The sequence below is a fragment of the Watersipora subatra genome, chromosome 11 (genome assembly GCF_963576615.1).
Source record: "Watersipora subatra chromosome 11, tzWatSuba1.1, whole genome shotgun sequence".
NCBI classification, from domain to species: Eukaryota; Metazoa; Bryozoa; class Gymnolaemata; order Cheilostomatida; family Watersiporidae; genus Watersipora; species Watersipora subatra.
The window spans coordinates 5,706,672-5,724,766 of NC_088718.1; the positions used below are offsets into that span (position 1 = coordinate 5,706,672).

The 18,095-nt window shown below is 35.6% G+C and overlaps 1 protein-coding gene and 1 long non-coding RNA gene across 2 annotated transcripts; one reads left to right on the forward strand and one right to left on the reverse strand.

Annotated features, from left to right (window-relative positions):
• Positions 1-783: 783 nt before the first annotated feature.
• On the forward strand, positions 784-8,757 carry LOC137408560 (uncharacterized). Its single transcript, XR_010980096.1, has 2 exons — positions 784-821; positions 8,347-8,757. It is a non-coding gene; the product is annotated as an uncharacterized lncRNA (long non-coding RNA).
• A 571-nt stretch (positions 8,758-9,328) lies between these two features.
• LOC137408561 (MICOS complex subunit Mic10-like) lies at positions 9,329-17,877 on the reverse strand. Its single transcript, XM_068095138.1, has 4 exons — positions 17,734-17,877; positions 14,436-14,483; positions 13,716-13,828; positions 9,329-9,550 (listed from the first exon to the last, which is right to left on the reverse strand). Exons 1-4 carry the CDS (start codon positions 17,825-17,827, stop codon positions 9,533-9,535), a joined length of 273 nt encoding a protein of 90 aa, XP_067951239.1. The 5' UTR covers positions 17,828-17,877; the 3' UTR covers positions 9,329-9,532.
• Between the last annotated feature and the right edge of the window lie 218 nt (positions 17,878-18,095).

Consider the following 18,095-nt stretch of genomic DNA (forward strand, 5'->3'; position numbering starts at 1 on the left):
TGAGTAAGTGAGAGTAAGGGGAAAACTGGAGTAGTTCACCTTTGCTTATGTTCATGATATAGCTCTTAATATTAGTAGTAAAACAGTAAAAACTGCGGCTATTAGCTTCTGACTTGCAAGCCACCCCTGATCTAGAACTTCTGCCAAAAACATCTACAACTGGCTCATCAGACGACACTGTCCTTGAGCTTCTCTGTTCTGTCAGACAAGCAGGAAACGTATCTATCTACAGGCTATCTTCATAGCTTTGTAAACCATGTACAAAACTTGCTGTCTCAACAGTTGTGGCGAATGCTAACAGAGAGAGCACAACTCTGGGCTGCCTCTGTGAACTTTCAATAAGCTGTTCCAATATAATGTATACTCAACAACCTATTGTGTCTACCAAGTTCAATTAGTGGCCAATCGCAACCTTCGCTTTTGCTGAAGTTAGAGTGTCAAAGGCCAATACATGAGTGACAAAGTCAGCTCAGTTTGTCAGAGGTTTAATCTTTCTGCATCGCTCTAGATAACCCACCCGTACCAATAAGGCAGAAACACAGTTTAGCTATCATTTAATCACGGTTAGCACCAGTGACTCATCAAGTGAATACTGGGTGGGCTAACAGCTGCCCACTCTCATACCCAATTTATTATATAACTCTGCTATTATTCATAATCCGCTTTTGACTAAATTCTCTAAATTGTGCTGAAAGCTACGCGTATGTAATTTCTTTCAGTAGGCATTTGACTGTCAAGGGGTCACGTATGTATATAAATTAGCTGGGTAAACAATTACACTGGAGCTAGGGCGTCGGGAGGAAGTGTTGAACAGCCTCAGAGTAAGTAATGTAACAACATACAAGTAAGTCTATCTAATCTGATCATAGGAGACTTGTTGCTGTTCATTGTCATTCTGACCCTCCGTCAGAAGAGAGACTAGTTCAGAAAACTGTAGTCAACCAGCTAGTAGGTCCTTGAATAACTTTAACAGGTTTTTTGGACGAAATCAGGTATTTATGGTCTTTTGTAAATGAAAGGTGCAATAGTTATGTGTTATAACCTGCGTTGAACTTGTCAAGGTTTTTTAGTAGCCATGGTAAACAAGTTTGTGCGATAACGATTTCTTACATGAATTATTCTTGGTGAATATACATCTATGTACATAATTATAGCTAATGAAGGTTGTTTGTTAGACCAGCTCTATTTGTGAATACAGAACTGAGTGAAAGACTCAAATGGGTTGCATTTCCTGCCTGAGGAATTGCATAGATATGCAAGTAGAAAGCCTGCTAGTATAGTTGACATTCTTCATCACGGTTAATAACAAGGAGTGACACCGGAATGATTTTTGTTTACATAAATTTACAAAGCAAACACACCTAAGCTTGGTGAAAGTGAAGTCGCAAAAAGATAAAGACGAGGACATAATAGTGCAGCGCATTTTTTGAGAGTTGCCCGTTCGCTCATTCCTTAAATCCTATTGGTTAATTTTAGGTTTACGAGTTGAAACTGTTGGCCTGTATATTTGTGTAGTACTAGTATCCTGACAGCCTGTGCCATGAGAGGCCAAGTGTAGTAACTGTAGGTGTAATAGCTGTACGTACAATTATTTGAAGATGTCATTGAGCAGTCAAAATGATGCAATTGTCAGAGTCGGTCTACCATGCCGAAAGCCATGAGTATGAATCCCACATGATGCAATCTTTTTTCTCAACTGTGGCTTCGCATAGATGGAGAGACAGGCTTTCAGTATAGTGAATGCTGAGTTTACCAGCAAGGTGTCTAATATAATTATATAAAAAATTACTAAAAAATTTTTGTAATTTTTGAAAACTACTAATTTTTCCGTTTAGGACACCTCATAGCAATACCTTTTTGTTTATTAATTTTTTCATTTTTTGTGGTCTCCTATGTGAAACGTTTTTCAATGAAAATGTTTATTGGCCGCCTAGAATTGTCACGGAGTTGTGTTTGAACTGTGTTAGTAGTGTATATGCACACGTAATCCATTGTGATGTCCCAACAGTAAGGAGGTAGCGAAAAGATAGATACAATGAAATCTATAAAACTAAGCGCAATTCTCATAATTCTAGAACTAGTTTGCTCATCGAATCCTTTTGTTCTATTTATTTTCTATTTTATTCCCATTTATCAACTTACAGTAATTTTTGGTTTTAACGCTCTCTAGCCTAGTCATGTACATACAAGCATGTCCCCTGATCCTAGACAGTATTAACAACTTTCTATTGACTGTGAAAGTACTTAGCCCAATTCCTGTTGAACTGAATATCATACTAAAGCTTAAAGCTTGCAGAAAACAATGAAAGAAACAGAACCAAATAGAGTAAATAGTTTTTATTTCACTCTCTCTCTTTCAAAAAATTGGTTTTTCAGAAGTACATGTAACTGAAGAAACGTAAAAATTGCTGTGGTGTATATTTCTAACGCATTTAAAAACAGCTAAATTTAACGTCAAGCTCCTGTTTTTGGATGAGAAGCTCTCTATAGCTGTGTCTATTTATGGGCCTTTATTACCAAGACTTTCAGCGTGTCATCAGAAACTAAAGTTCTGTCGGTAAACATTTTTTATTTCTTGGTTAGTTAAAACTGCTGTCAGTAGTCTATTGGGTCGGTATCATGAAAATTATTATGTCCAATTAAGTTAAACCTCTGAAAGTTATAGTAAAAATTTATCACATGCAAAGAGGTCAAAATTGATTCTACCTAAACAGCAAATAAGGAAAGCGGAGCGACACTACGCAGTTGAGTTTTTTCGGCAGTAAACCTGATGAGGAAACGACACCACAAATTCTCTCAAGCCCGGGGTTCAAAGTGTTGAACGTGTAAGTGTGGGCTTTTTAAATCTTTTTGATTTGAGAACTTTTATGTTCATAGATGCATCTATGAACAAAAGTTTTTACAAATCAATTTACACATTTTACGAATCAATGAGACCGGGTTTCACTAAGCGACATGTCGCTTAGTAAAACCCGTTTTCATTGGTTCATAAAATCACAAACCCAATCTCATTGGTTCGTAAAATCACAAACACATTCTCATTGGTTCGTAAAATCACAAAATCAAGACAAGTCCTAAACATTTCTGACCTTATATCTGCCCTGGTTTATCTCATTAATGTAATTATTCCCTTATAAGTTGAAGTGAAATTATAACGGAGATACGAGGGCTAGTAACTTTCCTTTATCAAAAAGCTAATTTGGTAAAGTGCTTGCGCAATGATTTGAGAGAATGATAAAAACTTGGCGGGAGCCTGGATAGAGCACAGCAGTGTGCAAACTGAGTAAGATGGGCTTTGATTGGTTCAGGCTTATAGCTCGAGTTTGGTGTTTGATGTTGGCCAGAGATTTGGGAGCCAGTAGACTTTCTGCCTTAGATAAATAGCTTTATTTTCACTAATCAATGTCATTCAAAAAGCAAATTATACCATAAAACAAAACCAAATAATAGTAAAGTAAAATATGTGATTTGAAAAGAGCTCTTTTTGCATAATGCTGATCTATGGTGTAAATTGGCAAGATGCTGGTGTCTGGTATAAGGTGTTGTGGATTTTTTGGAAAAGTAGAAATTTAATGGATGGTCAGGCAGATTATGGATACAATTTGAGTATTTCAAACAACAAATATCTAGAAACACATTCATCTCATCAGCATTAAGGGCCATTAGAAGCCTGTCCATATTAGGTAGCATAACCCAACAACATAATTGTTAAAAGCGCTCTTATTCTTTCTTAAAGAAAATGTGATTTGAAATAAGTTCTTTTTGCATAACACTGATCTATAATGTAAACTAGCAAGGTCTTGATGTCTGGTATAAGGTGTTGTGGTTTCTTTTGGGGAAATAGGAATGTAATAAATGGTCAGACATCTTGGTGATATGATCTGAGTATTTTAGATGGCAAATATTTGATAACACATTTAGCTCCTCAGCATTAAGGAGATATAGACGCTGATCGCAGCCGTCCATATCAGGTAGCATAACTCTAACAACATAACTTTCAAGAGCGTTCTAATGTTTTTTTACCAGCCTTCAAAACAAAGGGATACCAGCTTGGAACAGCTTAAAACATAATAGACAATACATGATTATGGTGAGAGAGTGATATAGCAATGATGCTTATTGTAGGAGGCAGCTGAGATGTTTGTTTGGCTACAAAATAACTCATATCTACTAGTTGACCACTCTACCAGCACATTTCTGTTCACCAATGAAATTGCTGTTTCCAAAACATTTCGTAACCGGTTGGCTAATCAAAATCCAATTAGACCGACAAATATTGAAATAAACCTTCTTCGACACTTGACTCGATTATATGAATCTTATAATTTAAACCCTTTAATCTTTGATTAACTTACTTTTTCAATGTAGCCTTAGGTCTTACCAAACTTGTAAGTGTAAGTGGTCAGTGGTAAAGCTATATAGAATAATAGTACAGCCTTAACCCCATCAAATGGTCAAGTCAGAAACCTCGAAGGGCTTAATCTGGTGACTTCAACTCTTGGAAACATTGGGGTTTGTCAAATATAAAGCAAGTTAATTGAATAATGATACACACATTGTGTTCATGCAGTGGTTAAATGCAAAGTGAATCTAGTCCAGAAAGAGTCTTTATGTTCATAACACAATTGCTAAAGGCTGATTCACACTATATCGCGGTATATTGGTATTGATGTCACAATACTTCGGTGATCGGCGATGATAACGGTGTTCACACTATCACAAACCTATCCTGTTTGCATCAGAAAGTACTTCGTGGCGTAGTGTTCCCATTTCTCTTTTTAAATTTTTGCGAAGCAACTTTTTTGTTTTCGAGTGCTAGAATTAAATACTAGTCCCACAGCGACTATCATAAACGGATATGAATAAATCCCGCTATTCGCGCCCGAAAATCACGCTATGGTATCCAAAATGGTTCACGTTTGAAAGGTGGTCGTCGATGCTCGGCAAAATATCGAGAAAGTTTGACAGCTGCCAACTTTTCCAATGTGTCCACGTCGCTTCGTCGATGCTATCGGTTTACTGTTCACATAATCAACAATGAACGCCGAAAGGAAAACACTGACAAACGGTGATATAGCGTGAACCAGCCTTAAGTCTCCGTACAGCGATAGTGTAGTGACGCTGGGGTGCACCAGTGCCGTGCTGGTACGGCAAGCAGATCATGTTTCCACAGGGTGCTATAGCAGAGCGATGGTTGTGCAATGCTTTGTGTCAAGGTAGCAAAACCTAAGCGCACGCACAAGTACAACGCCGTTGTTCGCTAAGTTCGTTTCAACGGCACTGAGATGGCGCATTGCACAGGTGTTTTCCTTCCGAACATTGACACTGAATCACAACAAAATGAGATCAACATAACTGTTTTCATGATGGCCATATGGGGGTGTGTCAATACGCTGTTGATGTAGAAACTTAGGAGTTTTCTTATTATAGTTGATCGGATTTTGGCTATGATCAATTTGTATCACTGCTTGATCTAATGGGTGATTTGCTGCAACAGGTTTCACATAATATTATGTACTATTAACAAAGGTCAAAAGTATTCTTCAATATAGCTGCGTCATTTATAGGAGATGACATTGAATACTCTATACTAAGTTATATACTACTAGATTTAGTCGTTTTTAAATATAAAGTCATCAAAATTATAAATGACCTTCATGAATAGCATCTTTATGTAGTGGAATGGATGAACAATGAGCACAAGTTATCAAAACCAAACTGTAAACATACTCCTGTGAATGCATTAATTTTTGCATTAGTGAAAAAATTTGCATGGTCAAAATAATTACATTAATTACCCATCAATTGTTGTTTTGCTGTTTTGCTTAATAAAAAGGTCAACTCCCAACTCGGAATTGAATCGTCTAGGACTGAGCTATTTGTGAATCAGGCATTTTTGGAAAGCCTTTTGTTAAACTGGACAGTGTTGAGTTTCTGAGCTGCTGACAGACATTTTTACCGCATTAGACGCCACTACCTCATCATTAGAGCCAGTTGATGACGCCACACATACCATCGTCATAGCAGCTATAGCGGCAGCATCTATTTGCGAAAATATTCTTGCAAAGAATCGGTCTATTTCATCTCACTGATCACTGACCACACATAATCTCCACAACTCTACAATGATCTGGTATTGCACGACATACATAGCTAGCCGTGACATGGTGACTGGTTTGGTGACTGCTGAGTGACATGGTTTTGTGAGAGTTTGCCTTCATTCTGCCTTTCAACTTTCATTAAGCATGTGTGGGCTAGAATATTACTCGATGATACTGAAGTGTTAAAACCCAAGCTAAAGGTATCATGACAAACGAGCACCTAACACTCACTTGTTGGAATATGTCAGTGCCTAATACATAAAATGTTTCTTGTATGTATCACACAGCGGGCTGGGTTGGCATGGTTCAATGGTGCCCGTTAGATAAAGCTGACATATTCGGTACTGCTATAGCTACATGTAGTGGCGCCCAGTATTTCCTTATGTGCTTCGCTTGTCCTTTGCTTCATACTTTGACAAGAATGAGGAACTTTGCCTCATGCCTGTCACAATTGACAAGCATACCTCAAACTTTTGTTGTTATTGCATGATGCAACAATGATACTAGCATCATTGTGGTCTCAATTCTATTATGGAGTGCTTGAGCAATTTCTTGTAGTTTTTACGCTAAGCTTTTGCACTTACTGATCACAACAAGGTTTTTTTCATGTTTAAGATATATTTCTAGATGACCAAGCTTCTCAAGTTTGTAGAAACCAGCAGACCAGTCTGGTGAATAATAGGGTCAAGTTTGAGAAAATATGTTGCTTAGTGAACTCAATAGGCATAAAGAAATCTAAAAAAACCACTTTCAAGTCTTTTCAGTTTTTGTTTTATGATAGTTTGTTAAATTTTGTATTTTAATAAATTGGACAGTTCTTAAAAATCATTGTATACTTTTTGTTTACTTTCTGTTGATGATGACACCAGAACTTCTGTTACTACCACCTTCAATTCATTATCCTGGCTACTCCGCAATAGTATTAGATTACCACAGATTATTAGATTTCAAAACACATTTTTTCAACTCATTTAATATTTTTTGATTTCTATCTGTTTATTTTTTTCTTTTTGGCATGTGATGGAAAACATCATTTTGCTGGTGATTATCAATGCCGATAAAAGGTTCTACATACAAAATAACTTACTATGACATCTATTTATTCTTTAGAAGCCATTTACATTTTAACATTGTATTCTGAGTAAAGTATTGTAATGTTAATAATATTATGCATATTATAAATATTATAATTATATATAATATTATGTATAATATAACTATATTATAAAGTATGTTATGATAATTATATAGGTGCCAGTTTGTAAATACAAAGAATATTTTGAAATTAAAGAAAGTACTAAAAAAAGGCCAGATTGGAAGAGTTGCCCATTTTCATGTGTATTTCATTTGGTTACTTTAGCGCAAAGTTGACACAAATACAACGTTACAGATTATAAAGATCTATATTATGTCATAATATTGCCTTCCATAAGTACCACAGCAAAGATTTGTACGTGCACATCATGCATGTAACTTACACAGCTCTAACTTACCCTGACTAGGACTAACTAAGTTTTACAGTAACTTAATTTGTTTCTGATTTTATGTTTTGCGATTATTACTGATTTTTTTCACTTTCACTAATAAAACTACTAATAACTATGTTTTAAAAAGGCTCAAACAGTGTATATCAGAAATTATTGAGGCTATAAGATCAAATATCTTGTTTTATTTAATTATCCAAATAAATTATAGTCTTAATAAATGTATTTATTGTAGATTTATAGATTTATATAATACATAGATTAAAATATTCTCAAAGATTTTTGATGATACTTTTATGGTTTAGGGACTGACCACACGGCTCCATAGTGAGAATATCTCACGTGAGAAATCACTCAAGCAGTTTGACCTAACTCATAAGTAGTGGTAAATGGTAAATGTGGTAAATGTTGGTGTTTTTACTTTTTTAATGATTAGGCCTAGTGCACAGCATACTACAATCTCATTTATTGCAATATTATCAGCAGTTTGAATAACGTAAAAAATGTAAAAATAGGTAAAAAGTATCCAATGTTGTAATTCCTTTGAATGTCTGATGGTAAATTCTGATAATAAACCGTTTTTTTTGCAAAATAACTTGTGGCAATTTCTAATTTGATGCAAATTAGACCTTACCACAAGTTTGGGTTTAAACAGTTGTAGTCATTTCATCTTCAAATTGTGCTCATTTTTGTAATAATGTCACAATCCAGCAGCAAACTATCCAATCAGCATGTTTCTTGACAATATCGCCATGTTGTAGAAAGAAGTGAGCTGCTACAGAAAAGTGTTGAAGGACCACAAGCTAAGGCAATACCACAGCAAGCTGAATTCTACAGCAGTATTTTAGGACCTTTGAAATTGAAGACATCCATGGGCACTGCAAACTCTGTTGCAGTTATACTCTTGTTGTGGTGTGTATGGCAATTCTTATCCAGCCGTTCGCCCTCTGGGCAAGTTTCAAAAATAGGACTTGGTATCATCACAAAACCCATACCAGGACGGCTCATGGCTTCATCCAATGGTAGCGACAGTTCTAACCATTCTACAGTGGCACCCAATAAAGGACACAAATATGGCCAGCTGACCAATGATTCTGCAGGACTCTCCAGCTGACCTTAGTTTTAGTCAGCATTTTTGTAGGCTTGCTAAGCATCATTTACAGTTTTTTTAAATAACCAAATCATATATTATTACTCATTAAATTTTTCTTTGCAAGTTTCAAAACAAAATGAGCTGTCACTTTGGCTTATAAAAACCTGTGCTTTAAGCGCTAACTGCGCAATTTAATAATGAGAGTTGGCTGCTCATGCGCTGTTAATTATCATGAGGACAAAACTCCTAAGCAAGATTATGCAAGCGGACAGATTTATAATTGTGGATCTACAGTCGCTAATCTCAGTCAACAGGTTGCTATGTGAACGATATATAGTTGTTTAATTGACTGAACCAATAAATAATTCATGACCGTCATATGTTTCGAATTTATTTCTTAATTTCTTTTATTTTGAATAAATTACCTATGCATATGTAAGCCTGTTATAGTTATGCCTTGGTGTGCGTTTGTTAGCCTTGTTGATGCAGCTATGATATTTATATAGAAACATAAGCCCGATATATACTTACCTCTTTTAGCCATGTTATGCACTGCTACATGAGTATATTGTGAAATCACATCCAAAGCTCTTTAGTTTTTAATATTCAAATTAAAAGAAATAAATAATTCAAAATGACACGAAATATCAATTGAGTGCAGCAATATTAGCAGCAAAGCTGTGATACTGCACATAACCACAATACTAACATCTTGGTAATTGTCTGTCTCTTATATTGAGAGAGGATAAATACACAACTTGAAAAAATATACATTAGATTGCAAAAGCATGACAAATAAAGCTTTGTTATTCCAATGAGGCCAATGCTGCGGAGATGTTGAATTTTTCATGCTGTCACTCCGTGCTGACACTCTGCAACATTCAAAATTGGTCATCAGTGTTAAAGAAGGGAGCACATACAGAACATTTTTCTTTTAGATGTAACAAGAGCAAACAAACGAATGACAATTTTATGGCTTCTCTACAGTATGCAACAAATTGGTTTAGCACTAAAGTGATGAGCCTAAGCTGCAACCAAATGAGGTTGGGATGCTTTCACATTTGATAATTCACTTGAATTACAAGTAATGGTATATTAAAAATATGTAACTGGAAACCTAAAAACATGTCATAGAAAGACATGTTTTAGCTTTTTAAACCCAAACTCCGAACACATAAGCTAATGACAGCTACCCTAGGACACTTATATTTCGCTAGTATTTAATTTCGTGAGTAGCATACAGAATAAAATTTCACTGCAACTTAATTTTGCAGCTCTGATGAGTGCGAAAATATAGTGATGTGAAAATAAATACAGTGGAACAAACATAATTAGATTCCTCAGGTTCAGTTCACCGCAGGCCTGTATTCACTGGTTGCAAGTTGGGGCGGCTAATGTTAGGTGACTAGTTATGAACACCTGGGGGTGTTGAGGGGGGCGGTGTAAGCCCCCAACAGATTTTTCTTATGTAGGGACTCAGCCGGGCCTCTCGTGTAAAGTTTTAAAAAATTTTATCGGAAAGTATCAACATTTTTCTAGTTTTTGAGATTTGTTTTGTTTTAGGTGATGTGACTGACGAGACGTTTTAAATTAAAATAGGCAAAACTTGACCGCAGTTAAAATGCTCAGAAAAAAGACATCTTTTCTTTTGAGCGTTTTAACAAAGATCAATTTTGCCGATTTAATTTTAAGTTCATACGGAGGTTTCCACGCTTTCGATGGGACATGGCCAAGCGGATGTTTGGTAAAACTTGATATTTTGCAAACCTTTATAAAGGTCGTTAACAAGAATATTTTGCCACTGATGATGATAATAATGACGCCTAAGAACTACTAAAAGTTGATGATTGTCTCTATGACTTCGAATAAAGTGATATTCTACAGCGATAAAAACCGTCTCCATAGCCGTTGGGCAAATAACTTTTTGAATAAATGATGTTGAGGTCGAGATATCTGAAGCAATTTATCATTGTGTGGGAACGGACCAAACAAATCCGTTCCAATTAACCTTGTGTTTGAGATGAAATGTTACATTTTATCCGAGGGCGAGTTATACGAGTTTGACTGTACTTAGCCGCGGAAAGTTCCTAAAAAGTTGGGACGGCTCAGCCGGCCAGCCGCCCCAGAGATTACGGGCCTGGTTCACCGATAAGAAAAAAATTTCAATTTGGGACTAGTTTGTAATTGTGAACCGCAGGTAGAATGGTGTGGGCGAGGTCGATAATGCAATTTGATCACTTGCTGCCATTTGTTTCTTGGACTATCAATGAACAAAGCTATTTAATTTCGCGTTTTCACTCATTCGTTATGATAGTTTAGTTTCGCACATGAAATTTTCGCGAGAGGATGACTCCGCGAAAACGCGAAAGTTAGATGAGGCGAATCCATAAGTTTTCTAGGGTAATAAAAACCCCTAAATTTGTACTAGAAGTTATATCTACAGCTTTGCTACACTGGAAAATGCATTTTACGCATTACTGCAAACCTATTGTTTAACTGCAACGTTGTTTATAGTTAAGTTTTTTCTGATTACTCTAATATATACCTGAGTTATCCCCAGTACTCTAATCTGTATACAGTCAAACATGGATAAGTTCACGGGACCGAGTGAAAGTGTTTGAGCTATCAGAGCGTTCAAGTTATCAGAGCACTGTCACAAGTGCATGTATTTATTAGTAGATACATGTACAGGTACAAACTATATATAAATCAAAAACATAGATTGCTTGTTGCAAGTTAAAGGACCTCTCATGTAGTTTTAAAAGGTTTTATCAGAAAGTATAGATTTTTCTATCACTTGAGATTGGTTTGTTGCTTTAGATGATGTGACGGCCAGGACCTTTTCAGATTAAAATCGGCACAACTTGATCGCGGTTAAACGCTCAGAAAAATAGACATACTTTTTTCTGTATATACTATAATTGCTCTTATAATATGAATTTTGCATGTTGTGTTTATTTTTGTTATATTTTTATCGCTAATACTTTCTAACGTTTATAGTTTGGCCATAATAATGCCAACGTGTTAGCGGCCCTATTAATCATTTTTATACGGTTTCCTACCCGGTACAGTTACCTACCCATTATAGGGTACGAGGGAAAATATATGTACACTATATACGTAAAGGGAGCGCTCTCGCCAGAAGGGCAGAGTAGTCGCAGCTCTGCGACTAACGAAAATTCCTTCGCAATAATGAACAGAAATCATGTTTTTTCCTTCGGCAAAAAACTGTTCGAGTTGATGATGTCAAGTTCAAGTTATCTAAAGCTATCTTTGTTTGAGCAAATATAAATCTCCAAGTTTGTGTGTAGTTCGGTTTGTATTCGCTTTGTAAAATACTGGAATGAAAAATCCATGTAATGCTGGAATTGATCTCGGTACATCCTCGATCATGTCCAGGCTAAGCTATGGAAAAAGATCACAAAAAATTTTTTCCATCATGCAAGATTTGAACTCACAACATCCGGATTAGTAAACCAGCATGCTACCACCTGCACTAATCATTCGCCTTCAACAATGTGAGAATAGTCACATACATGGTTATTCTCGCGCATTATTTGCCCATTTAACAATCTCTCATGGCCAATAGACTGCCAGGGTACAAGTAAAAACAAAGTGCATAGCTTTTAGTCTAACTTCAAATCAATGAAGTCAAAGAACTATTACAGGTATTATGATGGCTGCTGGAGGCCATGGGTAGTCAATGGGTGATGAAATGGAACACCAGAAGAAAACAACATACAGCAATAAAGTTTAAAGGTTGACTTGCAACAAAATTCACATTACAGTTATTTGATATGAAAAGATACACCATGTCTTACTCTATTGTGTTGTAGGTGCAAAATATGTGGAAAGGTGATTACAAGCTATTAAAAGCTCAAAAACGAACAGAAAATCGCAGCCACACGAGACCGCCGTAGTTTGGATTCTCTTTCCAAAACGGCTCAAATGTGACGTAGATGTGAGAGATGGTTTTTGTTTACACTTTCATGCAACCTTATTCGTCGAAATATTTTTACAAATATACTTCACGCATTCAATAAAACCATGTCTATTGTTCTTACGCGTCTGTTTTATCGTCATCGTAATGCTGTCACTTTTAGCAGTGATATCCTATAACTTACCGTAAAAATTCGTTTAATTTTGTAGCCTTAGTTTAAAGGAGTAAATATCATTGTCTGATAATCATGATGAGCCTGTTGGTCACTTGTGATAATCGAAAAGTGCTGCAGAAATTATTTGCAAAGTATTGGGTCACATGATCAGATTACGACTTGCCGATTAGACCAAACCGAAACAAAACTGTAAAGTAGCGAGCATCTATATTTGATACGGGGTCTTCGGTAAAACCCGAAGTGTTTGTCATAAACTAGTGCTACGATAAGTTTTATATTGAGCTTTTTATTGGTCTTTCAATTCACGTGAGAATTTTTATTGGTCTTTCAACACGTGACATCACGTGACAAGACAATAGCCAAATTTTATGGCTACGTCATCGAAATAATGAGATTCCAATCTATGGCGGCTTTTCGTTTTTGAGCTTTTAAGAGCTTGTAATGACATTTCCACATATTTGGCACCTACAACACAACAGAGTAAGACATGGTGAACCTTTTGATACCAAATAACTGTAATGTGAATTTTATTGCAAGTCAACCTGTTAAGAATGAGAATAAAAAAGGCAGACATTTCAATAGTCTGTAGCGAATATCTCCAACATTTGATGTTCAACTAAAATTTGGATAACAAACACAAATTACAGATTCTTTTCAGGATAAGCAGCTTACAAAATAGAGTTAAGGTCAGGTCATTATTTATATTATTCACAAATCCCATTTGTTACCAATTTTAAGATTTTATCTGAACCAATGATTTGACTTGATATCAAATAATTTAAAGTTGATTTAAGAACTGTCAGATGTGATTTTTCTTGACCTATTACCTATTTCTTGACCTATTACTGCGAACTTGAGATAGCTTTGAATTACACAGTAGAATTGTGTAAAAGAAGTTGTTCCAGTTTCAATGAATACTCACCACTGAGCGAGATTGTACTTTGGGACTAGCCAGCGCTTTATAATCATTTTGACAGTTTGCTACGCCGTGTCCTAGCCCGATTCCAACTCCTAATATCGCTGGCCATGGCTTTCCTACATTTAATCGAAAGCATGCAATCCTATGCACGTGGGAAAAGCTGATTCTCTATGCTTTGTGATGACAATGCACATTTTATATGTTTGTTTTTAGCCTCTGACTTTGTCAGATTTGTATTTGACCTTTATATACAAACCACCAACAAAAGAATAGCTCTGATGACAATTCAACTGCATTATTCTGTTGCTGGTTTCACTACGAATGGAGGCTTGAAATAAGCTTGTGACCATGATGTTCTTATAACAATAAACACTGAAATACTACAACGCCACTTTTACCAACTAATATTAGCCAATTAAATTTAAACAAAATAATGTAAAAATTCCAACAGTTCACATAGCAAAAGCTATAACTATATTTTTGTGAAATGCTAATTCGTAGCAATTCATTTTGTACTTACTGCACATTTGTACTTTTCATTATTAGTGAAACTTGCGAAAGGCTTTGTTTTCCTTTATTCAATGTATTTCCTTTACATAAACAGCTATATTAGTACTCTTTCATTAACCAATTTACAACAAAAAGAAAAAATAAAATACAAAGTAACACTTTAAACAGTGTTAAATTGTAGAAATCACGGTATGCATAAAGAGAATAACTTACGCTTGAAGAAGGCTAACGAAGCAAGAGCGCCTATGGCGAGGCCGCTGCCTGTAAGAGTAATAACACTTTAAAAGAATTAACAATAGTCTATGAGTCTTATATTAAAGAATGAAATGTGAACTTATGTAATTATCTGGACAACGGGCTATGGTTACTATTACTATTGTAATAAAAAGGATCTAAAAATCTAAAAGGGCAGTTTCAGTTTGCATGCTCAGAATCTACAGTTAGCTCTACTTAAGCATAGGTACTTGATAAAGACTAATGCATTGTACGACATATTTTGGCCTAGAGCAAAGTGAAACACTAAAACAACAGTCTTTGCGCTGTTCTACACAATTACTAAAAAATAAAACAAAAAATTATCTGATCGTAAAATGAAAATTCTCCTTGCAATTAATTCTTACGTTGAATTCCGTAGGAATACCTCTGATGCATTCAGAATCAGAATGGAGTTTTCTCACTAAGATCCTCATTATGAGGCAAAAAACGTGAGAACTCATTTATTAACATGTCATAACCTTTTATTATATTTTAATTTTTATACATATTCATGTATATTTACCTATTATTCTATAACAAAAATACAAAAAGCCGCAAGTATATACATTATTTAGTGCAACCTACAACCTCCCCTCGAATATCCCTCATAGTACGAAGCCAAAAAAAATTAAAAAGTGTGTTTGTTTCAATTGTTGGTACAAAAAGACCCAAAGGTTGATGGATATCATATGGGTGTTTCGGTGCGTTATTGTATGCATCTCGTATAACCTCACTAGATTTTACTCTGAAAAACAAAGACACTCTTTTTCCTTCCTTTTCCCTGCTAATGAAACAATGTCTGTGTCTTCCCGTAGCTTTGAAAAACTAACCTGACCTCTCAATCTAAATATGAAGCGCAGTGCCTTGCTTTGCATTTTTTTCTAATTTATTTATATCTCCCTTGAGGTATAGATCCCTAACTTGGAATCCATATTCTAGTTCAGGTCTTATCAAAGTTTCATATGCAACCTTTCTTGTTTTTGTGTCTGCAGTTTTTAACACTCTGCGCAACATTCCTAATTAGTCCAGAGGCTTTGACCACTATGTTGTTTGAGGCCACTATCCCATTTGAGGTTACAACTAAGTTCAACGCCTAGATATGGATAAGAATTCACATTTTTAAGCCTTAAATTATGTAAGTAAAATTCTTGTTGAGAATTTGTTTCTCCTACAAGAAGCACTGAATATTTTGAGAAATTGAAAGACAAATGCCAATCACAGGCCCAAGATTGCAGTTTATTGAGGTCATTTTGTAAAACTAACGAATTTGCTCTAGTATTGTACAGCAAAGCATCATCCGCGAGCAATCGACATTCGGAGGTAATTTGCGAAGGCAGGTCATTGATATATAACAAAAAGAGAAGTGGACCCAAAATTGAACTCTGAGGCACACCAGACAAAATATCACACAAAGAAGACTCTTCTCGATCGATCACGACTACCTGCATGCGATTTGTGAGAAAGTTCTCAACCCAGTGGACAATCTGTGAATTTATGCCTAGTTTATATAATTTAAATATCATCTTCCTATGATTGACAAAGTCAAACGCTTTAGAAAAATGTAAAATTATGTCATCTGTCACTAGGTTTTGTTCCCAATTTAAAGCCAAATCATTAAATGTATGTATCAACTGAGTTTCACATGATCGATCCCTTTGAAAGCCATGCTGAAAGTCAACCAGTATGTTTTTAGAGTCAAGATGTAAGTGAATATGCTTCGCAATGATATGCTCTAGCAATTTGCCTGTAATACATGTAAGGGATACAGGCCTGTAATTATTTGGTAAATGTCTATTTCCCTTGTTATAGATCGGTTTTACATGGGCCATCTTCCACACTTTAGGCAAGATCTCAATAGAAAGGGAATATTTTAATATTTCTGTTAGGCTATTAGCAATCATATGCGCAAAAGTCTTCAGGACAATCCCTGCCAAGTAGTCTAGACCACACGACTTAGAAGGATTGATACCTAGCAGTAATGCAAGTACTCCTTCAGTATGTAACATAATGTTATTTTCATCAGCCTGAAAGGAGTCAGTCATTTGCTGGCTCAGGATTATCATCAATAACAAAACCAGACTTGAAAAAAGTATTAAACATGTCAGCTTTTTCGGTCAGTTTGAAGCTTTGCTGTAGTCAAGTCAAATCAATTAATCGCATTCGCCCCATAATGGGGCATTAGAGCGATATCTTTATTAGGTAACATGAGTAGATTACTCTTAGTTTGAGCTTCTTCCTTCCTATTCTCTCTCTTTATTTTATCTTAATTCTCTCCCCCCTTCCTTTTTTTATTTATTTTTTTTTTTATTGTGTTTTTTAAGTTTGGTTGAGGCAATGTTGTTGTTAAAGTGGACGGTAGGGATTAGGTGGGGACAAGAACTTTTAATAAATATTTAAGGCTCTTAGTAGGGTTGTGCAAAAAATGAAAAAGAAAAAAGGGGCTAGCTGTTAAGGGTTCGCACAAAAAAGGAGTGTTTTTTAACATTGGTGTTGATTGCACCTTTAGTGCTTAGATGTTAGGTAAGGTATAACATTACTACCACTTTCTCTGTTTTGTCTCATGTTTTTATAAAATAATTTGCTGCCTCTCCCGATAACAAAGGCTTAGAAAGGTCTTTTTATAAAGGTATGACCTTGTTGCCTGATTAATTGCTCGATTGTTCTGCTTTCTTACCATATTATATCTTTTTGCATTATAACAAGTTGGATAGTTTCTCTTTTTTGTACACAAATTCCTTTGCTTTCTCAAATCTTTCGAAGTTTATTTGTAAACTACCTGGCTGGCAGCTAGCTGCTCGTATTTTGGTTGGAACATACTTAGGTTTAGCGATAGGACACTCTAAATCGCTAGGTGCAAGTGGAATGCCTCAGGGTCAAATAATGTGCTTCAGCGTTACGACATTGTGACAGCGCGTAGCTATTTAGTGATTGTGCAGTTTCTAGTAGTACTCTCATGCCACGTATAGCTCTGGGTAACAAGTTAATGTGAATTATACGGGAGGTCACTTATATTGAAGAAGGTTCCCTAAAAAATGCTTATTTCATCATTAACAGTTTGCAGCTGCCTCCTAATGTAAATAAATTCTACGCAATAAACTGCTGAAAAACTAATCTACCTACTTAAAAATATGTTACACATTTTATTACTTGAATAAACAACATATATGCTAATTATCATCGAACAAACCAAAATGGATAATCACGTACCAAAATAAATATATAGTAGACTTTGATGGTTTTAAAATAAACAACTAACCTGTTTTTACTATTGTGTCAGCTATGCAACGATCCCACATACGTCCCAGAGCATCTTCAGACTTCATTTCTGTTTTATTTAATTCTTCAGACATGACAAATTTGTAAAACAAAAAGCGCAACTCAAACTTTGCTATAATAACCGGTGCCACTTAAACGTTTAAAATGGACTCGTGACAGTAGGTGCGTTCTCACATTCGTACCAACATTATGCTAGTCACGCTATTATTCGCGCTAGTCATGTCAAGCTCTACAAGCAGCAATTCCAATTACATGATTTTAAGTAAAATGCTCAAAGCATAGACTGAGAGTCTAAAGTTAATTATAATTTAGCATAAACCTGAATGTTTCTGAAATGTGCAA

Excerpts from the sequence above, each read along its gene's own strand:
- LOC137408561 (XM_068095138.1), bottom strand. The coding sequence starts at position 17,827 with ATGTCTGAAGAATTAAATAAAACAGAAATGAAGTCTGAAGATGCTCTG. Across the intron at positions 14,484-17,733 it reads TGACACAATAGTAAAAACAG|GCAGCGGCCTCGCCATAGGC; the intron begins GTTAGTTGTTTA and ends TTACTCTTACAG. Across the intron at positions 13,829-14,435 it reads TTCGTTAGCCTTCTTCAAGC|GAAAGCCATGGCCAGCGATA; the intron begins GTAAGTTATTCT and ends GATTAAATGTAG.